This window comes from Plecotus auritus, assembly GCF_963455305.1.
Source record: "Plecotus auritus genome assembly, chromosome: 1".
NCBI classification, from domain to species: domain Eukaryota; kingdom Metazoa; phylum Chordata; class Mammalia; order Chiroptera; family Vespertilionidae; genus Plecotus; species Plecotus auritus.
In genome coordinates this window covers 158918993-158941490 of record NC_137770.1, presented here as the reverse complement: position 1 = coordinate 158941490, position 22498 = coordinate 158918993, and the positions used below count along the sequence as shown (strand labels likewise).

The window sequence follows — 22498 nt, the reverse complement described above, 5'->3', positions numbered from 1 at the left end:
AGACCAGGGGAAAAGGGATGTAGGGAAGAGAATGGGAGGTGACAAAGATGAAGACATGAGGAGGTGAGGCAGCAGGGACTTTGGGGTGTTGGCAGCAAGAACAGAGGACACATATGGGGGAAGAGAGGGAAAGGAGGTAATGGGAGAGGAGAGGGGACCAGAGAAAAGAGGGAGGGGGCTGCTTGAAGTGCAGGAGATGGGAGAGTGGGGAAGAGAATGGAATGGAAGAGAAAGAACGTTAGAAAAGGACAGAACAAAGCAGGCATGTGAGCCGTGAAATAATGCCAAGAATCCTCGTGGGAGTTCTAAGCTCAGAGCATAACCACACTGTCTGGCTTGGGTGGGGGTGAGGGGTGCCGGGCTCCAGGGAAAGGAAATGTCACCTGTGAGACCCGCATGAGAACACGAAGACTTTGGATGGGGCTTTGATTATTCATGTGCTGTGTGTTCAATTAGGATATCCAATCACTTCTTGCCGGTGAGCTTGTAAAGGTATTCTGTACAGTGCCAGGCCCTCCCATGCCTCTTGAACAGGCACAGAGAAGAAAGTGTATCGCAGCACTTGCGGGCTAGGAGGGACTGTTCAGGTGAATTCTGACTACATGCTGGACTTGCCTTCGGTAATGGTTTAAAAGCCTAGCGCCTCCTGCCTCCCTTAAGATGTCACTCCAGGCTCCCTAGACACGTGAACGCAATTGTGATGAGGAAGGGGGACGCTGCTGAAGGTGATCTTTCACCTTAAGTCAGCACCTCTGTCGCTTAAAAGATAAGACACACTTTGGTTAGTGACATAAAATAAAGTTGGGCTGCCAAGAACAGTGGCTTCTCTATTTAAGAATTCAGAACAGAAAGGTCCCTGCTGCAGCCTGAGCCCTCCTTTTTGAATATCTGGGCCCCATCCCCACTCTCACCCCCACTCAAAAGGCAGAAGTGCTTTGTCATCCTCGGTGGAATGTTTTCCTCTCTACCCCCTGATCTTGGTGCAACAGCATCTCAGCTTCTAAAGGTTATTGCCTTGGCAACTTGGAGTTTTAGTGCAGGAAAGCCCTGTTGGCTTTTTCTCAGGATCGGTCTGAATAACTTGACCAGGGAGGCTGCAGGCTCTGGCTCTGCTCTACTGGCGACCTGTGGGGAAAGGTCGGAGTCAGCGCTGCGCTTGGCCTCTCCCTGGGCATTTTGAGTGATAGACTCTCCATCCAGCTTAAGTCAGGGAATTCTTCTGTGCAGGACCTTCCATCGACCAAGCAGACGCGCCGGGCTTGCTCCTTGATGGGGCCACAGGGAGAATCTCACTGGCTGATCCAAAGGAGGGCGGCAGGGGCACCGCATAAGCTGCCAGAGTTAGGGGCCAGGCCCAGAGAGACAGCGGGTCAGGGAGAGGGAAGTGGTCAGAGGAGAAATGCTGTCTTCTTCATTTCTCCCCAGGACGAGGCATACAGAAGGCAATGGGCCAGGAGCCTTGGCATTTATTTAACCTGAGTGATTCTGTACTTATCTGGGTTCAAGCATTAGGGTGTGTGTGGGGCAGTATAAAAGAAAGATCAGCAGTGGCTTAGTTTCAGGCCTTTCTTATTCATGATCATAGGCTCCTCCAGGCTGTTTGGAGAGGTCAGCGGCTCCATCCCTCCTCCCTCCTTCTCATTCTTCATTGAAGCTGCGAATCCACCTCCTGGAGGTGTTCTGTCTGAGCCCACACGCATTTCCCACAAGACTCACCGTCACACTTCAGCCCTTGCCTGGCCAGGCCCCACAGCAGGGTCCCGCAGTGCTCACAGAACGTCGGGCTTTTGTAATTGTAAACTTTAAATCTATGCGGCATGTCAATTTTGAACCTCTCCTTGTGGAACTGAAAGAAGAGGAGACCACATGACAGTAGGTGTCCCTGGGTTCCCAGCTTTATATATCTTAGCAGATACTTTAGCATAACTAGCAGAATAATAAAAACATTGGAACAATGTATATTTTAAACCACAATTTTTACTTGTCAAGTTTTATAGTCATGTTCAAAGAACTCAGCCAGCCATTAGCTCTTTTGGGGTGAGGGGCAAGTATGCGATATACCCATATCAAGTAACCCGCAGACAGCTGCAGTCTGAGGCATTCCGCAGTCGGGCTAACATTTCAGGAAGAGGGGACTAAGGTTATTTATTTAGATAGGGGCTAAGTAAACCTTGCACTTCCCTTCCTATTTTAATATAAATATTTCCTTTTCTCTTTCAACCCAGAAGCAGTGCTTTAACCTTTGGAAGATGTTATATAATAACCCCTCTAGAGGCAGCAGTGCCATGGGCTTATTAGTATGAGGGCCTGAAGTGTGAAGCACTTCACACCTATTATACATAAACAGAGGAGGCTAGAGGCAGCTGATGGTTCTGCTAAGTGCTGTGGACACATATCACATGTGTATTATCTTTTACAGGTGATATCTCATGTCATCCTCAAAATATCCCATTTGAAGTAGCCTCTATTAGTATTCTTATTTAACAGATGAGGTGACGAAGCACAGAGAGGGCAAGACACTTGTCTAGGTCACACAGCCAAGTGAGCTGGGATAGCTATAGCCTGGCCATCAGAATGAGAGCCTGTCCTTTTTCACTATTACTCTTCTCTCTCTCAAAACAAACATGATATAGGGCATGGGGAGAGGGGAGATGAGAAAGGGGATAGGTGATAAAGATATTGCAGATTTTTTTTCAGTTTTCCAGAGTTTTAATCCTCTCCTTTAATCAAACATCCATGAATAACAACAACAAAAAAAATCAGGCAGTTTAAATTCTGCCAAGAATACCAATATTTTTGTACAGTATGAAAAGTTTTATTACTTAAGACTTATAATCTCTGCCTCAGTTTTTAATTAAACAATTCATTTGGAAACATGCACAGCAACGAAGCCTTATTTATTAAAGCGATGTAGCTAATGTTCCTGTTTTGGCTACTGGTCAGCACTGGGTCATTATAATGGCTGTTTAGAATTGCTTAAAAGCTCCCCAGCACTTACTCTATTCATTTTCAATAAAGGAAAAACAACTTTCAAAACTGACTTTGTATAAGCATTTCCATGTAAATATGAACAATTAATGTCAAGGTCCAGGCTAGAAGCTTCCACTTTAATTCAAATGGCTCAAGGTTCGTCTGGGAAAGACTGTAGATTTATATTTTGCAGTATGATAGTCACTTAGCCACAAGGGCCAAGTGAATATTTGCAAGGTGGTGAAAAGATGTGCTGTAAGAGTAAAATACACTCTGGATTTTGAAGACTTTGTATGAAAAATGTAAAATATCTCATTAATTTTTATACTGATTATACATTGAAATGATAATATTTGGGCTGATTGGGTTAAATAAAAATATAATGTTAAGAGTAATCTCACCTGTTGCTTTTTACTTCATTTAATGTGGCTACTTGAAAATTTATTAAAATTATACTGTGGCTCTCATTCTATTTCTATTGGACATTAGCCTTTGAGGTGAACAGCCATGCTTACAATCTGAGATTTTCCAGGAAAGCTGAGATATCAAGTAACGGGAGCAGGAGGGTGGGTTGGGAGGTGGCAATTTGATTTAAGCAAACAAAAACATTGTTCTGGGAGATTGAGATCTGAATTTTAGCCCCAGCTTTGTCCCTTAAAGGTGATTGACTATAGACAAACTACTTTAATCTTTTTGAGCCTTAGCAGAGTCACTTTAATATGAGATTATCCCCCCTCTAAATTTTAAAAGTAATTCTACTCTGGAAAAACTAAACCAATTTGCCTTCTCTGTTCCTGCCCCTTTGCTGGAGAAAATCACATACCTGGGCAGGTTGACACCCTCAAATCTAAAGGGACTTTCAACTATGCTTGGCAATCCTACGCTTTTCCCTAATCCATTGCTTTCCCATCTCTAAAATAATCATTTCACAGATATTTTTTCCTCAAAGCCAGTCATTGCCTTCCTTCTCTCAACCCTCAGACTACTTTGAGGATATAAATTGTCTAACAGAATTGCTTGCCCTCAAATCTGCAAACCAAACTGTATCTGCAACCAACTTCTCCTCCTTTCCTACAATTGACGAAATGATCATTCGTCCACCAGAGACCCATCTCCATATGTGCTTTGGACCTCTTCCCCTCTTGCCAAGACTGACTGCTTTGGTCATCCCTCTCTCCAACTTCATCCATGTGTCATCACCCCTAGCTATGGGAGTATCTACCTCTTGTGTCTCACCTCCTTCTAGCTACTGTTCTACTTCAATGATCTCTTTTACAGTTAATCTTCATGATAACATTAATGCATAGGTTGTTTCCATGTTATCATCTTCCAGTGCTGGCCTCTATAAATCCTCTGAATTTCTCCGATCAAGGGCTCAAAAGATCTCCTCGTGGCCCTCGTTTTTCTCAACATCTCAACTGCACTGAACACAACCAACCCTTTCATATACTCTTCATATACGAAGAGCCCTCTCTGAACCTTTGTTCTCATCTCTATCCCAAGCTCCTTCATTCTACCTACATCTAATTTTAGATTCCTTTGGGGTCAGTATTGAGCCTATACTCCCTTCCTCCTATCCTCTCTCACTAGGTCATCTCTTTGACAGCTTCAAATTCTACCCCAATGAAGTCACTCCCAAATTTATAGATTTATTCCATTGGCTTATATGAATTCTAAGTTCATAAAATTGTCTATTTGATAACTTCACTTGGGTGTCCTTAGGCATCTCAGACTGACATTGTCTAAAAATGGAAATATTAATTTTTCCCTCTAGATCTCTACTTCCAGTCTTATTCACATTCTCATGATTCTGCTATCTACCCCACTGCTCAAGACAGAAACTCGGTTATCACTCATCTCTTTCATTCTCCACATTTTGTCCATTAGCATTAGAGTCATTTGGAATATTGAAATCACCTAAAAAATCTGCTTATTTTGCTCCATTTCTACTGTTACCACACTTCTTCCCTGGTAGGACCCCATCTTCACAGATTTTTAATTTCACATCTCAATCCACTTTTTTCCCCTATAGCAGTCATTGCAATGGACTTTCCATTGCAAAAAACAAACAAAACAACAACAACAACACACACACCAAAAAACAAAAAAAACTCCCAAAAAACAAACGCACAAACAAAACAAAACAAAACACCCAACCGTCCGGTTGGCATGGCTCAGTGGTTGAGCATCAGCCTATGAACCAGGAGGTCATGGTTTGATTCCCGGTCAGGGCACATGCCTGGGTTGCAAGCTCGATCCCCAGTGTGGTGTGTGTAGGAAGCAGCCGATCAATGATTCTCTCTCACTATTGATGTTTCTATCTCTTTCTCTCCCCTTCCCTTCCTCTCTGAAATCAGTAGAAATATATTTTTAAAAAATCCAACCTCTTTTTCAGGATCTGAAGATCCCTGCCTGATCAAGGTCCTGCCAGGTTGTCCAACTTCATATTCGATTTTTGCCCTTGTTCTAGTCACATGGTCTCATTTCAGTTTCTAGAACATGCTGATTCTTTCTGCTCATGGGGCCTTTCAGTCTGTCTGGGGGCTCCTTCCTCCCACTGTTCACACAACTGCCTCCTTTCACCCTTCAGCTCTCAGCTTAAGTGCTCCCTCTCTTAGGAGAGTCCCTGGCCTTCAGTCTAAGTGGGCCACTCAGTTATTTTCCATCATTGCACCTTGTTGGCTATTTTCATAGTATCTAATATAAATGGAAACTACACATAGTCATTTGTTAATGATCTCTTTCTCCAGATTTATGGTAAAGTCCATAAAGGCAGGACCACATCTGTTTTGTGCTCTGCTGTACACTGTACAGAGCAGAGTACCTTCCATGTATTAGACACCCAATAAATATTTGTCAAACAAAGAAGGAAAGGGTAGGAGAAGGAAGGCTGCTTGACTTTCTAGCTCAGCTTCCCTTCCCTATGGAGTAAAATCTAACTTGTCCTCAAACTATATACCTCAAAGTTCATTCAGAAAGAAATATTTGCCTCTTAATATAGGAATTATACATCTATTATCACCACTTGTAAATGCTTATATCTGTACTTATTGTCATTTGCCTCTGCTCTTTAACTGTCACTTCTAGCTGTAGATACCACAGGAGTTGTTCTCATATACCATAATTGATCAAAACTATGCTTTCTGGCCACTTTCTATTATGTTTTTCTGGAAAAGACAGAGCCACTAAAATTCTTATTGTGCTTTTTAAAATTCATACCCTAGTCTTGGATCTCAGTAACAATTATTGAAGAGGAAAGGGTTTTAGGGAGATCACCAATAAGCTTAAGGATTCAAGTTCAGGCATTATTAAAAAGAATTAGTGGGCTGTAAAGTTTCATGTTAGGGTAAAGTCATCATATTTCAGACAAAGAGCAGAATCTAACTACATACCATGGTTTCTCGGCTATTGACAGCTGATCCTGTGCACTTGGCTATAACTTTATCGATACACTTCTTGTGAATTGCTGCATTACATTCTGAAAAGAAATGATTACAGCTTAACATTTTCAGAAGTTAAGGAACAACTACAAAAGACTGATGGTAATGCAACAGAAATCCTTCTTACTTACGTCGACACTGGTAGCCCTGTTTGTTCAGACCCCTGTAAAAAAAACACAGGTATGATTTATATGGGGGTTCAAACCAACAGCAGCACCTCAAACATCTGAAAGGTGATGAGATCTCATTTCCTCCTACGATCACAGAGCATTTTCTCAGCAGCAGCCCTGGTCTATTATTTGTTAAGAGCATTAGCATATGTTTTTTTCTTATTTTATTTTAAACTGCTTTGCTGAAAGTCTGATGATAAAATAAATGAGGAGCTATTGATTGCCTTCTCATTTGTATATTTTCCAAGCAAGCATGTAGAGGTTAAAATGCCTGACTGAAAATGCATCACAGGCTCCTAGTAGCAAATTTCCATGTCTCACTAAGCTCAATATAGATCAGCAAAGACATCTGAAAATTTCATTTCCTCTTTCTGGGTATCATTCCTGAGTATCGTTCACTAGGGAAAGGAAGGAGGTTCAGGTCATTAGATGGAAACAGGTTGATGGAAATCCACCAAAAGTCTATTTGACCTTGGATACCCTGGTTAAGTTGGGGTTGTGCATGAAAGGATTCTGCTGTTGTCCAAAGAGAAGAACACCTCATTAGGAAGCGAGCAGCCTGAGCCCAGAGATAGGAGTCATTTTAAATCTCTACTCTATCATAGCCTTTACTGTGTGGCTACTGAGGCTTGAGCCAATCTCTGTTCAAGGGCTGTTAAAACGCCAAAGGACACTGTAAACATCTAAACACATTAGCTCCAATGGGAAAGTTGTTACCTGTTGTAGATATTAGTGCTAGCACAATTGGGCTATCAAGGTGGTGTAAAGTGGTGGGAGTTTCAGCTGTGCTTACAATGAGGATATCTACCCGCTTCTGTTTCTCCCTTCTTACCCCAGGAGCCTCCCATTTAATCAGAAACTAAAGTCCTTGGAACCTTTTCCTGAGGGAGCTGGCTTTCTTGCTCTATAGGAGAAGCCAGATTATGAAATCTTTTCTAGAATCACACTCTTTAAACCTTCTCAATCCAGGTGAGGTCACTGAAAACTGTCATGTAGAATTTATTCTGGCACACTCCCCTAAGGAGAGGTATGTCGGGCCTGGAGGGTTAAGAGGATGTGGCAAAATGCATAACCTAAAGCTAAGGGTGAAAGGTCAAGCCATCATACCAGACAAACTCGTGGCAGACGGAGCAAAACGTGGGTTGTGGGAAAAAGGTGGCGGTGAACTCATGGCACTTGACATGATGGACTTTGGCCTGTTTGATGGCTCCTCGACGGTGATGCAAAGCAAAGAAGCCTTCAGTCTCAAATTCACTCATGTCCTTTGTGTCTGCAGAAGAGGATAGGGGACAAAGTGAAGTTCTCTGATACGGCTGTCATAGCTGGATGGGGAGGGTGGGGAGATGGGGAAGGGACAGAGATGGACAAGGAATTAGACAAGTGTTGAGACCAGTAAAATCCCCAGTACTTATTAAGATTGGTGCAGTACTAAGCCTTTTTAAAAAAATCTTTAATACAGATTTATCATAGGGTATATTATTATAGGATTTGAAACAGTGGGGTTGGATTATTGGCTCAATCCTTCACTATCCTTTGAGTGTGCTGAGTTATTATCGTCTTTCAATTCTTAAAACCAGAGGTCAGAACTTTCAAGGTATTTAACAACCTTTCCTATTCACTGTCAATGATGAGTCAGCCAGAAAGACAGGAAGCGGTACTTTTCTGCCAGTAATTCTAGAGAATAATGTGGTTACTGACACCACTTGGAAATGGCTTTTTTTTTTTTTTTTTTTTAGGTCCCAAGATGCTTTACATCTGGTTATAAAGTACAGTAGACAGGAGGGAGCTGACCAGACTTGTGTGTGAGGGCATACAAACTTGGGGAGTTATTTATGTTGGGGTCCTGATATTTACAGTAATAAGACACACCAGCTAGAGACTACATTGGTCAATGTGGAAGGGGCTGGGAATTAATGGATAACTGTAGATTTTTTTTTGTAATGTCTAGGTAGTCCTCGATGTAAACTAGTCATCTACATCAAATCATCACATTCACATTTCTTCAGTTCACCCTGGGCTCTGGATATTGATGAAGGTACTTTAGGAAGTCACCATCTACAATGCCCACTTTTCAGATGACATCTTCTCAAAAGGCTGGTAGAATTTTGAGAATACCAATAATGCCCTGGCTGAAGCCCAGGCCCAAAGAAAACACACAACAGCAAGGGAGTCATGGCTAAACAGCATGATGAAAAGTATAGCATGTAAGAGAGAATAATGCGGTAAACAAGAAAGAAATAACAAAAAATCATCATCACTAAAATAAAGATAATGAATTTAATGATTATAACTTCTAGAATTATAATTTTAAATAGCTTGAAGATTCTTGGATTACATATTCTATCTCCTATTTTTATAAATACAAAAAATGGAGGTTTATTGAGAGTAAGGGGCTCATATTTTGTAAATATAAAGAATTAACAATATTTAAACTAAATTACTTCCATTCTGGCTAAGCAGTGGCAGAGGCTTGACAACATAATTGGGGAAAATGTCCCTACTAAGATACTGTATTTTTCATATCTCTGATAGTGGCCAGCGAGAAACACAATTGAGTAGACAAAGATGGTGCTGTGTAGATAAAGACCTCTCCTCCAGGAATCCACCCAAGTACCAGGATGCATTTTAGGTTTAGAGTCTTCTCCACAGTGTTTACTAGTACAGGTTTGTTTTATGGCAACTCCAGACTCCCAGATAAAGAGCATCCCCAATGACCATGTAGAGTTCCACAGATGGGGGCATAATACTGCCTAATACTTTAAGGTTAGGCCCTTGAGGCTCTTGTGTTTGGAACTGAGCTGGAAATAAATTAGGCTTGAGTCAGAGAAAAATAAATATCACATGATCACACTCATTTGTGGAATATAATGAACAACATAAACTGATGAACAAAAATAGAACCAGAGTCATAGAAGCATCGAACAGACTGTCCAACCTATGAGGGAAGGGGTGGGGGTGAGGGCGTAAGAGATCAACCAAAGGACTTGTATGCATGCATATGAGCATAACCAATGGACACAGACAGTGTGGGTGGTGGTGGCGAGGGCATGTGCTGGAGATGGGGGTGGCCGGGGAGAGGTCAATGGGGGAAAAAGGAGACTTATGTTATACTTTAAACAATAAAGAATTTAAATTAAAAAATAAATTAGGCTTAGAGAATGAGAGGTTAAATTCAGGGTCACTGATGTGATTGTCTTCTTCCACAAGCTTTGGTATAAGTGTGGAGATCTATTTACAACTCAAGACTGGGTAGTAGGTTATGTGTCAGTAAGATTTGACTCATTGCTATTTTGGTCCAGATGAAATAATATGAAATAAAGTAAATAAAGTGTAAAATTACTTTTAAATTCATGGTATGAAATGAATTATTTTGGAAATTCTAACTGTATTACTATAACTATTCTGCACATGAGACTATAATAATATAAATTTTTTTAAGAAGGAAGTGCTAGAAATGAATTCATTCCCTTGCTTCTTATTGTGATACCCTTTATCCTCTAACCATTTCAGTCATTACAAGAAGTACATTTATAAAAGCTCAGAATTTCTGGTATTTATGATGTTTATTTCTGAAGCAATTTGCTCTTCTGTTTATTTTTATTTTATTTTTTTAAATATATTTTATTGATATTTTACAGAGAGAGGAAGGAAGAGGGATAGAGAGCCAGAAACATCGATGAGAGAGAAACATCGATCAGCTGCCTCCTGCACACCTCCCACTGGGGATGTGCCCGCAACCAAGGTACATGCCCTTGACCGGAATCGAACCCGGGACCCCTCAGTCCGCAGGCCGACGCTCTATCCACTGAGCCAAACCGGTTTCAGCTTCTGTTTATTTATTGGCTTGAAGAAGCTCATTGGCTTTTATATGTTTGGTTATTTCTTTTATATTATTTAATCTATCATTTGTTTGCAGTCAATCCGAGCACAAATGTTTCTTGGGCAGCTCTGAGGAAATCGCCATGCTGAATGTTCTAAAGAAATGTAAAATATTATCTGTAACCTTTGAGTGGCTAACAGTCAAGTCAGGGAGACATGGCACTCACACAAAGAACTGTATACTAGTATATGATGGTGTGAAATCACCTTGGAGATATGTACATGCATATTTTTTGAGTAGTAGGGAAAGGAATTATACAAGAGACCATAAGGAAACAGCTGAAAAATTAAGAGAAAAACTTGAATAATATCACATTGGATGGTCTGTTTGATGCTTCTATGTCTCTGGATCTATTTTAGTTCATCAGTTTATGTTGTTCATTATATTCCACATATGAGTGAGACCATGTGATATTTATCTTTCTCCGACTGGCTTATTTCACTTAGCATAATGCTCTCCAGTTCCATCCATGCTGTTGCAAATGGTAAGAGTTTCTTCTTTTTTTACAGCAGTGTAGTATTTCATTGTGTAGATGTACCACCATTTTTTTAATCCACCCATCTGCTGATGGGCACTTAGGCTGTTTCCAAATCTTAGCTATTGTAAATTGTGCTGCTATGAACAAAGAGGTGCATATGTCCTTTCTGATTGGTGTTTCTGATTTCTTGGGATATATTCCTAGGAGTGGGATTACTGGGTCAAATGGGAGATCTATTTTTAATTTTTTGAGGAAACTCCATACTGTTTTCCACAGTGGCTGCACCAGTCTGCATTCCCACCAGCAGTGCATAAATATCACATGATCTCACCCATATGTGGAATATAATGAACAACATAAGCTGATGAACTAAAATAGATCCAGCAACACAGAAGCATCAAACAGACCATCCAACCTCAGGGGGAAGGGAGGAATGGGAGGGGGGATAAAGGGAGGGGAGAGATCAACCAAAGGACTTGTATGCATGCATATAAGCAAAACCTATGGACACAGCCAGTAGTGGGGGTGAGGGCATGTGCAGGTGGTGGGGTGGGAATGAGCAGGGAGAGGTCAATAGGAGAAAAAGGAATTATATGCAATACTTTAAACAATAAAGAATTTAAAAAAAGATTAGAAAAGAAAGGTTTAAGCACATGTTAAAGGTGAACTCATGTTAGGAGCATGTAGCTCAAATAATAGAAAAATAATTTTTAAAAACAATAAAGATATAAAAATTGAAAAAAAAATCACATTGGGCTAGCCAAGAAAGAATGGGTTTTTCAGCATGGAATGATGTAGAGATGTCAAGGGAATTGAAGGCTAAGAAAAAGGAATTTGTTTTGAGGATTCATAGTCTTGGAGAAAGCCATTTAGCAGATTGGTTGAAATATAAGTCAGACTCTTAGGGTTTAAGAATTGACAAAGTAGTGAATAAACAGAGACTAATAAATACAAGCTACTTTTTCAAGAAATGTGTCAGGGAAGGAGAGGAAAGAAAAACTCATGGAGGTAAAAAAGTGAAAAAAAAGTTCCCTTTGAAGACAGGAGAAGATGTCTTTGCAGTGAGTTGGAAACCAAAGAAAGAAAACTGAAGATGCTAGAGAGGAAGCATGATTGAAGGTACAGAGGTGCTGAGAATTAGATGTAGGAGATCAAGAATGGAAGGACTTTCTCTGAGTCAGAAAAGCAGGAAGAGAATGAAGGAAGAAGCAACTGTATTCTAAGTGCAGAGACAGACAAAGGTGGAGTCTCTCCCAGTTATATGGGGGGTGGAAAGGGTGAGGGGGGGCGGGCGGGAAGCAGACCAATCTCAAAGAGTAAGAAGAATAAGATAACCTCAGAAACCGAGGAGTATGCGAATGTTTGGAATAGGAATTTTATGGGATTCAAAAGAAAACTAAAGGAATTTCTAAATGCCAGGGTAAGTCCAACTGAACAGTTCAACAAACATTCATTAAATAACTCCCATGTACCTAGCATTGAGGCTTCCATTAAAGAGGGGTGCAGTAGACATCACCTTAATTGTTATCCAAGATTGAATTCATTATCCCCCTTTATTTGCCTTCTCTTCCAATTTCTAGCACTTTTATTATAATTTTCCAGGCTATTTTAAGAGATGTTATCAACATTTTTACCCCTCATTCAACTTTCATTTTTAAAGAATTATAAAAGCACCTTAACTATCTATACTAATAAAAAGGCAATATGCAAATTGGTCACGATGCCCTCACAGTAACAACTGAACAGCAGGCTGCATGGGGCGACCAGGCCAGCAGTGGGGTTAGTGAGGGACGACCAAATGACTGACCAGCAGGCTGCGTGGGGCAACCAGGCTGGCAGGGGTGTTAGCGAGGGACAACCAAATGATTCACCAGCAGGCTGTGTGGGGCAACCAGGCTGGCAAGGGGGCAGTGAGGGGTGACCAGGCCAGCAAGGGGGGCAGTTGGGGGCAACCAGGCCAGCAGGGGGGGGCAGTTGGGGGCAACCAGGCCAGCGGGGGGGGGGGGCAGTTGGGAGCGACCAGGCTGGTGGGGGGAGCAGTTGGGGGTGACCAGGCTGGCAGAAGGGGACAGTGAGGGGCGACCAGGCCCTCAGAGGGGGCAGTTGGGGGTGACCAGGCCAGCAGGGGGGCAGTTAAGGGTGATCAGGCTGGCAGGCAGAGGTGGTTAGGATTGATCAGGATGGCAGGGGGGCCAGTTAGGGGCGATCAAGCAGGCAGGCAGGTGAGCAGTTAGGACCCAGTGGTCCCGGATTGTGAGAAGGATGTCTGACTGCCGGCTTTGGCCTGATCCCTGGGATCAGGCCAAAACTGGCAGTCAGACATCCCCCGAGAGGTCCTGGATTGGAGATGGTCCATTCTGGGCTGAGGGGAACCCCCCATGCATGAATTTCGTGCACTGGACCTATAGTGTACTTATAATGGGCATACCCTTTCGTCTGCACTGCCAAGAAATCTTACTCTTATCTTATTTTCTTTTGGACTCTTTCTTTTATTTCATTCCTTTAAGCACATGCCTAGGCCAGATTCTCACCAGCTCTCCACTGCAAAAATAAAATTTTATAGGTTTTCTCTATATCCAGTCCAGTTTCTTTCCCAAACCTATTCCACATTCTGTCACAAGCAATTTCCTCCAAACACTGCTTTCATCATATCATGTCCTGCTCAAGAATGTGACTATAACTCTTTGTTGGTGACTTCTTGAAATCACACTTCTCTTGCCTGGCTTCCAAGCTCTTCAAGATTTGTCTTTGATTCTTCATCCTGATTTTAGTATGGGTCCATTGATCTACCTAGACTCATCTTCTCACAGTCCTTTGTTCATTCATATTTTTGCTCAAGCCTACATTTTTTTTTCCATCCTAGAGGCTAAACCTTCTTCTCTGCAAATTTCAACTCTGCCTCCCCTTCAATGCCTGCCACATGCAATTTTCTGGAATGAAGGTAACCCATTGGTTAATCAGCATTTATATGTTTTGAGATTTAATTCTCTGCTTAATCTGTACCACCTCTCCAATTTGAGTTTATGATCCCCAAGTAAAAACTCACATTTGAGTTTTCTGAATCTTTCAGAAAATGATTTCTTGTATGTAATAATAAACATTCATAATTGAATGATATTCTATATTTCTCATTATCAATAAGGAATTTTAAAGTTGAGTTATTCCATAATATTGCTTGTTAAAAATTAGGTTTTTTTTTGATATATAAAAATTTAAAGTGGAGTCTCAATTTTGGTCTAGTATAAAAAATTTAAAATACTACAAAATTTATTCTAAAAAAAAACTTCCTGGGCTTGTGTAATTATTATTTGTGAAGTGTCATTGTTTTTGGTCCATCTGAATTTGATTTCTCATTCTAAGACAAAATTTAAGTTCCATAGAATTATTTTTCAAAGCAGTGATCTTTAAACCATCTACCAAGAATAGTTGCATTTTGATGGAGGACTTTCTTTAATTTACATTGGGCCATATTTTGACCTAATAGGAAATGTATATTTTGTCTTACTTGAGAAATTAAATAGAACTAGTATTATAATTTAATCCAGTACTTTTACTTTTGATACAAACCCAATTACTTAGCTGCCCTACAATCACTATCATTTGACTGACTCAAAAATAGTACAATGACATGCAGTATATATCTGGAGTTTATATCTTACCAGATGTAAAAGAAGAAAAGTTTGGATTGTACTGTTACTCTTAAAGAGTTTTCTTCTTTTTCAAAAAGAGGTTTATTATGGAAAATTTCAAATATATACAAAGTTGAGCAAATATTGTAATCAATTTCTCAGTAACTATCATCCAGCTTCAACAATTTCCAATCTATGGAAACTCTTCTACTACATCCATCCACTGCCCCCACCCTGTGCCAATGCATTATTTTATTATAAATATTTGAGTATGTATCTTAAAGATAAGGAGCCTTTAAAAATATAACTATAATATCATCACACCTAAAAATTAACAACAATGTCTCAATATCATCAAGTATCTGCTTAGTGTTCCATTTTACATGGTTATCTCATAATACTTTTTTCCATTGTATTTTTTTGAATCTGGACCCAAAGGAATTGCACATGTGAAGCAAAACCCCTACAAAGCATCACAATTCTGTAAACTAAAACTTGTTTCTTGGTAGTAAAACTAATTTAGATAATAATTAAATCAGTTTATTATCAGTAAGTTCACATGTACATTCTGAGGTTTAGGATTTTATGAGTATTAGCATTTAATTAGTTTAAGTAACACTTTGACCACAGAATATAAATGCAACAGAAGGAACTGACAAGCTGTCACAGGCACCAACCACACACTCGTAAATGTAACTTCCGTGATCAATGTCTGTGTGTTACATGGAACTGAAACTCTTTAGCAATGCATTTTCCTTCCTTGTTCCTGAAAGGATTTGAGGTGACTAAGTTGAAGTCATTAAAATTTTGCTACTAGTATTATGGAAAATATTTATTGGTCTCTTATATTTATTTTGTATTCTACTGATAATGCAACAGCTTGTTATATTACATCATTTACACAAAGACAGTATCATGACACATAAACAGCCTTTTGAATTTACATTAAATTCCCAAACTAAAATAAAGACAGACTAAAAGCACTGGACATATGTGTCCACACAATTAAAAAACTAATGCTATAAATGTTTTATATTTTTATGATTCTCTAACCCAGATAGTGTGTTTTTAACTAGTATCTGAGCACCACTGGAAATTTTAAGAACATTCCTTGGGCTTCCCTTTTCTCCTGATTCTTTTCTATGCTTTGCAAAAATCCAATGGTTTGCACAAGAGGAGAGGGATATGCCCTCCTCACCGCCCAACAGGAAGAAGAAATGTTACTTGCCACTCATTTCCAAGAAGTATCTTGCATTCATTAGCATTCGGCCTTGAGGTTTCAGCTCTAACTGGTTGAGAGAAGGAAAGGAATATCAGTCAAAATGTGAAACAAGTGCTGAGGTTAATGATATCATAACTGGTGAGTTTGGTGATGGCAGAATCCAATCATTGCTCCCTTTCATTTTACCCATGCATCCTATCTAATAAAAGAGTAATATGTAAATCAATCATCACTCCCCTACACCCACAGCCACGCCCACCAGCCAATCAGGAGCAAGTATGCAAATTAACCCAACAAAGATGGCTGCAGCCATGGAGCTAGCAGGAGGCTTGGGTTTCCCAGATAATGGAGGAAGCCAAGCTTTCTGCACACTCTGGCAGGCCCAGGCCTCCACTCAAGGCTACAAAGTTTCAATTACAGAAGATAAATAAATGCCAACAAAAATGGCGGCAGCCACGGAGCTGGAGAGAGGAGGAGGCTTGAGTTGCCCCGGCGATGGAGGAAGCCAACCTTCTGCAGCCCTGGCCTGCCTTGGCCTCCGCTTAAGTCTACAAAGTTTCAATTATAGAAGATAAATAAAACCCATATAGTGACACTTCTGTCACAGCATCACTATTATTAGAATTTTATGATAAAATTAATCTGTACTGCTTGGTCAACTTTAAATTCTCTTGTAAGCTTAAATAGATTAATGAAAAGAGAAGTGCTTTTGCCATCAAGAATATACACTGCTATTCTCTGGTTTGTGGAATATGTAATAAAGGTGGACGCAAAGGTGGAACTAGAAGAGCAGGAGACAATGAAGTGGGGGAGATTGGGACCAGGTAACCATAGATATCAATAGGCAGGACTTAGTGGTGATGGGGGAAGTTAAACCTCTTAGCTGCTGGCAAAACAGTATCCATAGAAAGTCATAATTCATCATGTTTCTGAGAGTGAATAGTAGGTAACCATACAAATGCTAAAAAACTTGGGAAAGCAGGAGGCAAGCCTCTGTGGGTGTTTAGAAATTGCATAAGTGAAAGGCAACTGTGAGAAAATATTTTTCTAAAAATAGAGAAGTTAATTTTAAGAAAGTAGAACCTTGGGAAAATATAAGTCCAAAACAAAGTCCCACACAACCTGTTGGCCCTTAAACACTATAAATAAAAGTCAATCAAGAAATAGCCTTTTTAAAAAAGCTGGAAAATGTAAAAAGGTTGCTAATTAAATGAGGATCTGAAGGTTCTCAAGGGTTAGGTCTAAATACTCATAGATTGCAAAAAAAAAAAAAAAAAAAAAAAAGTGAAAAGTCTGATAAGAATAAAATCAGAAAAAGCCAAGGCAAGAAATCAAAGGCAACTTTGAGATATAAGTAGAAAAGCAACCTGTTTATCAGTGAAGCTTAACAAAAGGATTAAAAAAGTAGTCATCCTTTCATTATTTGAAAAGGAAATAAAATAGCATGTTACTTTTAAAAATTAGGAATTTGGTGACCTTTTTTTTTTAATGAGGCAGAAAGCAGAAAGTAAATGGGAAATGATGAAAACTAGGGAAGACTTTCTCTAGTTAATTTCTGCTTTCTCCTACCCTACCCTAATGCTCCCCTGCTTCAGGTCCAGCTGCAGCCTCTCCCCTCACTTACCTGGTTTATGTAAACCCTTTAAGACTACGGTGACATTATTATACTACTTGCCTAACTAGCTACCCAGGAGGAGTTCTGTTTTCATGAGTCTTCCCCCAAGTGCTCAACAGATACCGCTGAACTAAATTATCTGAGCACATCTAAGCATAGGAACCATTTTTTAAAAATAAAAAATCTTGGCATATGCTTATCTTTAAAGATGACTTTAGTGACACTAGCAAAAGATTTATATAAAAATACATTTCCCTAATTAGTACTGAATTATTTTGAGGTCAAAAATACAAAACTGACACAAAAATCTAGTTTTTAGACTTATATCATTCTTATTCCTATTTTGAATCCTGTGACTTGAAAATATTTTGGGTGAAGTTATTAAACATCTGAGTTTTAAGAAGTAAGAAGCAGAAAGGTAAGATTCTCTCTGTTTGTGTAAATGATATAAACATTTGATAATATTTTCTGGGTTCCATGTTATTTAAAAGCAGTTTTCACTGGTATATAAATACTTCCATTTTGTGGGCCCCAGCAATTTTTATTTGGAATTTTTTATCTTTTCATATTTTACTAGTGGCCTGATGCACGAAATTCGAGCAAGGAGCCCCGCCCTTGCAGCCCCAGCTTCGTCTGGAAGGTTGTCCGGACTGTGGTTCTGCTATTTGGACTAATTAGCATATTAGCTCTTTATTATATAGGATTCTTCCCTTGAACATTTCTAAGCATTTGTTAACAAAACACTGAAATAAGTTTTCAAAAACTTGATGTAGTAACATAGATTGTGTATGATGTACTTTTTAGTACAAAGTAAGCTATGTGAATACATTATAGCTAAAACAATTTATAGGGATTGGCAAAGTATGGAGAAGACCAAACATTAAATAGATCTTTGCTCATTACTCTCACCTATCTATCATCTTATCTGTAAGATATCTTATCAAGATATTTATGTGTTATCTTGATAAGTAGACAACAGTTGTGCTCCCAAGTTAGGGGGCATTTTTATATTTCTGAGCTTACTTTTAGTTATAAATCAATAACAGTTGTTCATAGCCTAAGAGACATTCTTCACCTTACACAGGAATCAAAGAGATTTGAATATGATAATATGTTCAATAGTCCACAAGTAATGATCATTGTCATTATCAAGTCACCAATGACTAAGTGGTAGGGAGTCTATTTACACAAGGCTACTGTGTCATAATTTTAGGATGACATTGAAATTTTGAGCTAGTCTTTAGCTAATATGGTACTTATCACTTAATAGTACATACAGTTTAAAAAGGCTCACAGCTCAGATATTTACCCATATTTCTGTCCTCCCGTTGTTCTTCCTGCATCTCTCGGCCAGGGAGTAGAGTTCAACAGTAGTTTCAGATATTAGGTCCACATTTTTGCCCTTCACAATGATCTGCATTACTCTTCCCTTGTTGATATGGGCATCAAAAGTGCTGTCCCAGGGCGGGTACATGGTTGGCTTTTTCTGGATGTACATCTGCCCGTTCTCTAGGAACAGAAAGAGATGGTCTCATTACTCCTTTAGCCCACTCGGAAAAAAAATCAATTCAACTCAGCAGTGGCACTCATTCCATCTGCTCTTCAAGATACATAATCCTGCTGGGAAGACAAAAATAACACATAAAACAATTAGAGACAACGTAGGGCAGAATGAGACAGTTCCAAGTTTGGCAAGCAAGGTAATGTAATGAAACATAAAGTCAATCTGGATAATCCAGGCAACAAAAATCTGACAATGCCTTGGAGTGGCACTGTTCTTTTTCTATCCAACAGTTAGTTGCTTCACTTTGAGTGTGAATATCTAAGCAAATAAAAAGAATTAAAGGGCTAAGCTTAGTATATTTGGTAGGGCAGAGTGACTTACACCCCATTCTTTATGGTAAAGGCAAAACCTGTAAAATATAATGAGCCATTATTGCCTTCACTAATTTTCAAATGCAGATACATTTTACCTGAACCAGGCACCATGCACCATAAGCAAAAACTGACAAGTAACTCGGAGAGGTGGTGGCCTTCTCCATGGAGTGAGTCAGTGGAGCAGGCCATAGACCTGCAGTGAGGAAGGGCAGTTCTGGGAATGGTTCTAACAAGATCCATGGTCAGGATGGGAAGTTTAAGGGAAACCTCCCCAGAGCCACCAGGTGATTGGGAGAGTTCACTAGTGGGAGTATAAATAGTGTTGTCCCATCTTTCATCCAGATTGGGTTTCCCTATTGGCAGTAGATGTTCTTTAATCATTCCAGAAGCAGAAAACTACAGCGGCATTTGAGTGTTTGACTCTTGTGATAATAAGCATAGTACCTGGCAGATTTAGCAATTCAGAGGTATTGATTGAACCAAAGGTAAAGTCCGTTCAAACCAGAGAAACAAAACAGTTCTGACTCCTGATGGCCCTTTCTCTCCAATGCACACTGTTAGAATGGAACAGGCTAAATTATTATTTGGGAGGTATACAAGGATGTGCATAAGCTGAAACTTCTCTTTTTAGGCAAACCCGGTTATTAGAGGTATGAACTCTGATAATGATAAGGGGAGAATAGGAAAGGGAAGATTTCTATTGCTTGTTTAAAAGAAATTTAACTAGTGGAGTGACATTGATCAGTATGTTACTGGAATGAACCATGGGCGAGGATGAAGATTTAGTAAAGTGGAAGGCACTGTTTGAGGAAGTCCCTGAATTATTAACTGAGGCCAAGAAGAAGGAATAGTTTGTCACACGTAGTGAAGTTTCTACCAGCACTCTGACACCCCCTTGCCTTTCAGGGAGAATATAGAGAGCTAAAGGAGTGGTGTGGTATATATTGATGCTCGCTCCGGTTCTGCTGCTGACAAAGCTGGGATTGAGGCCTGGGTATAGTCCTTGTGCATATGCGCCTTCTGCTCTTTCCTCACTGATTTCATCACACCTTGCTTTAAGGTTTGCTTATAAGTGGGAGAAAAATCATGTGAGAAATTTTGAAAATACTTTTTAAAAACATTAAATCTGAGTAATAATCTTGAGAAAAAAAATTGAATTGGACTTAAAAACAAACAATGGCAAGATTAACGATCATAGTAACATTTTACTTCCATGGACTTAAAGCCCCTCCTTTTCATAATTCTTTTTAACCATAACCTTTCTCCATCCGATAAAAGATAGAAGTTCCTAGGGGGAGGCATTTTTCACACTTTTGATCACTAGGTTTGTAATCATCTAAAAATGAGGACCAGAACTCAGCATCTGTCTAGTTACAGTGAGTTTCATCATTGTTTCAAAGGCTCCCAGGCCCTCAGCACTGTGTTCTGTTTGTCTCTGTTCTGTGGATTCACCAGGAAAAAGGCAGCCGCACATCCCCAAGGTTGAAGTGTGTTTAAATTCTGTAAAAGTAATACTTGAATGATAATGTTCAGAGAGATTTCTTTTCCGAACAAAACCAAAGCAAAATAAAAAACGACAGGCTAACCTTTGGAAAAACAAAGTCATCTTCTTTTTTGACAAGGTCTTGATCCACATGGCTGGTTAGACCAAGTTCAAAGGCAAGGCCAAAAGGAGAAGAAAAAAAAAAAGCTCCCAGGAAGCAAATGTCAGGGAGACCTGTGGTTGTAAAGAGAACTGGGATCCAGGAGACCCATTAAGTCCAAAGCAGCTTTGAAGAACTCAAGACATTTCACACTTCAAAGATTTCTGTGACATTTGAAAGGTTTTAGATTGGGAGCAAGTGCCATTCTCACTTCAAACTAAGCAGGAGAGAAATCTGGTCAGAAGGGAAATCAGGATGATTCAAATGGTCTCCTCAGCTTTGACACACTCACTGTGGCAGGAGGGATGAAGTCAACTGGGAGCCTAAGTCTTTTAAAGGAGAGAAAAGGCAAGACAGGAGGACTGGGAACCTTAGGATGCTGAGCCAGCAACATCTAGCTGGAGGTTCTCACCTGCAGAATCAGGTTCCCCTTTGTGTCTGTAAAAGTTACCAACCCCTTAAACGTGTTTGTAGGACTACCCGGAATAAAATAACATTTCTCTGTCCGCAAACCTTCTCTCTCCCTGTTTCTACTTTTCCTTTCTTTACTCCACATTCCTTACCATATAATATATTTGTTTCCTGCCTATCTTCCTCTGCAAGAATAGAAGCTCTAAAGCAAAGGCACCTTTTCTGTCCCAGTGCACAGTAGGCGCCCCATAAATACTTCTCATGTAAATGAACTGTAATGGCTCCGATGGTCACTGCAGACGTGCGTGGGGTAATCTTACTTCTCTACAAAGTGTCTGCTGAAACAAGAAATGTATGGAGGGAAACAGGGAAGGTAATGGGGCTGGGAAAACCTTGGGATGTAAACTTCCTTCATCCTTTCCTTTAGAAAGTCCATAAGATTGAGGATCCTCAGAGGGAAGGGGTGAAAGAGAGGGAAGAGATCAACCGAAAAACTTATATGCATTACCTGTGGAAACAGAAAATAGTGGGGTAAAGGACTGGGGAGGGGACAGGAGTGGGAAGGAGGGGCAGTCAATGGGGAAAAGAGGGGAATATCTGTAATACTTTCAACAATAAAGATAAATTAAAAAAAAGAAAGTCCATAAGAATCTTAAAATATAGAGGCAGGGAGGAGAATACAGTGGAAGTGACTGTGGAGACGTTCCTGTCAGAATGGGATTATTCTAATAGAATGATCTAAAAGGGCTTTTGGAAGCCTGTCACGCTTCCTCGCTCACCATGAACTACCTATCTACATTTGAATTTGACATAACACGGACTATTATTTTACTGGTCCAGGGTCTTAATGCAAAAGTAAGTTTTCTGAAATTTGGTTTTTAATGGCTAATTCATATATTCTTTGTATATTCATCAACTATGTGCAAAGAAACAGAAAGCCGTCTTTAGTAGCTAATTCTAAGATTATGCAGACTTAACCTATAGTCATTGAAAACAATGAGTCTTAACAATATAGGTCTCATGTTCCACATTAGAGCACTAGATTCCCTCTGACCGCCCCAGTCCCATTAATTCCTCACCTAAAGTCCTCAAACCCATTTCTCCTTTCCTTTGCTCCCTTTGTTTATGTGGGAAAATGGTCCCGTGAAATAGAACACAGGCC

At 39.9% G+C, this 22498-nt stretch overlaps 1 protein-coding gene across 2 annotated transcripts in view; it reads right to left on the bottom strand.

The window, feature by feature from the left end:
- PRKCQ (protein kinase C theta) overlaps nt 1-22498 on the bottom strand; it is a 144377-nt gene that overhangs the window by 55413 nt on the left and 66466 nt on the right. For both annotated transcript variants that reach the window (XM_080644085.1, XM_080644086.1), the window contains exons 3-8: nt 18714-18913; nt 15796-15856; nt 7688-7850; nt 6542-6573; nt 6363-6448; nt 1717-1846 (exon numbers count right to left, since the gene is read on the bottom strand). In XM_080644085.1, the coding sequence (XP_080500211.1) occupies nt 1717-1846; nt 6363-6448; nt 6542-6573; nt 7688-7850; nt 15796-15856; nt 18714-18913 (672 nt within the window). The remainder of the gene's footprint in view (nt 1-1716; nt 1847-6362; nt 6449-6541; nt 6574-7687; nt 7851-15795; nt 15857-18713; nt 18914-22498) is intronic.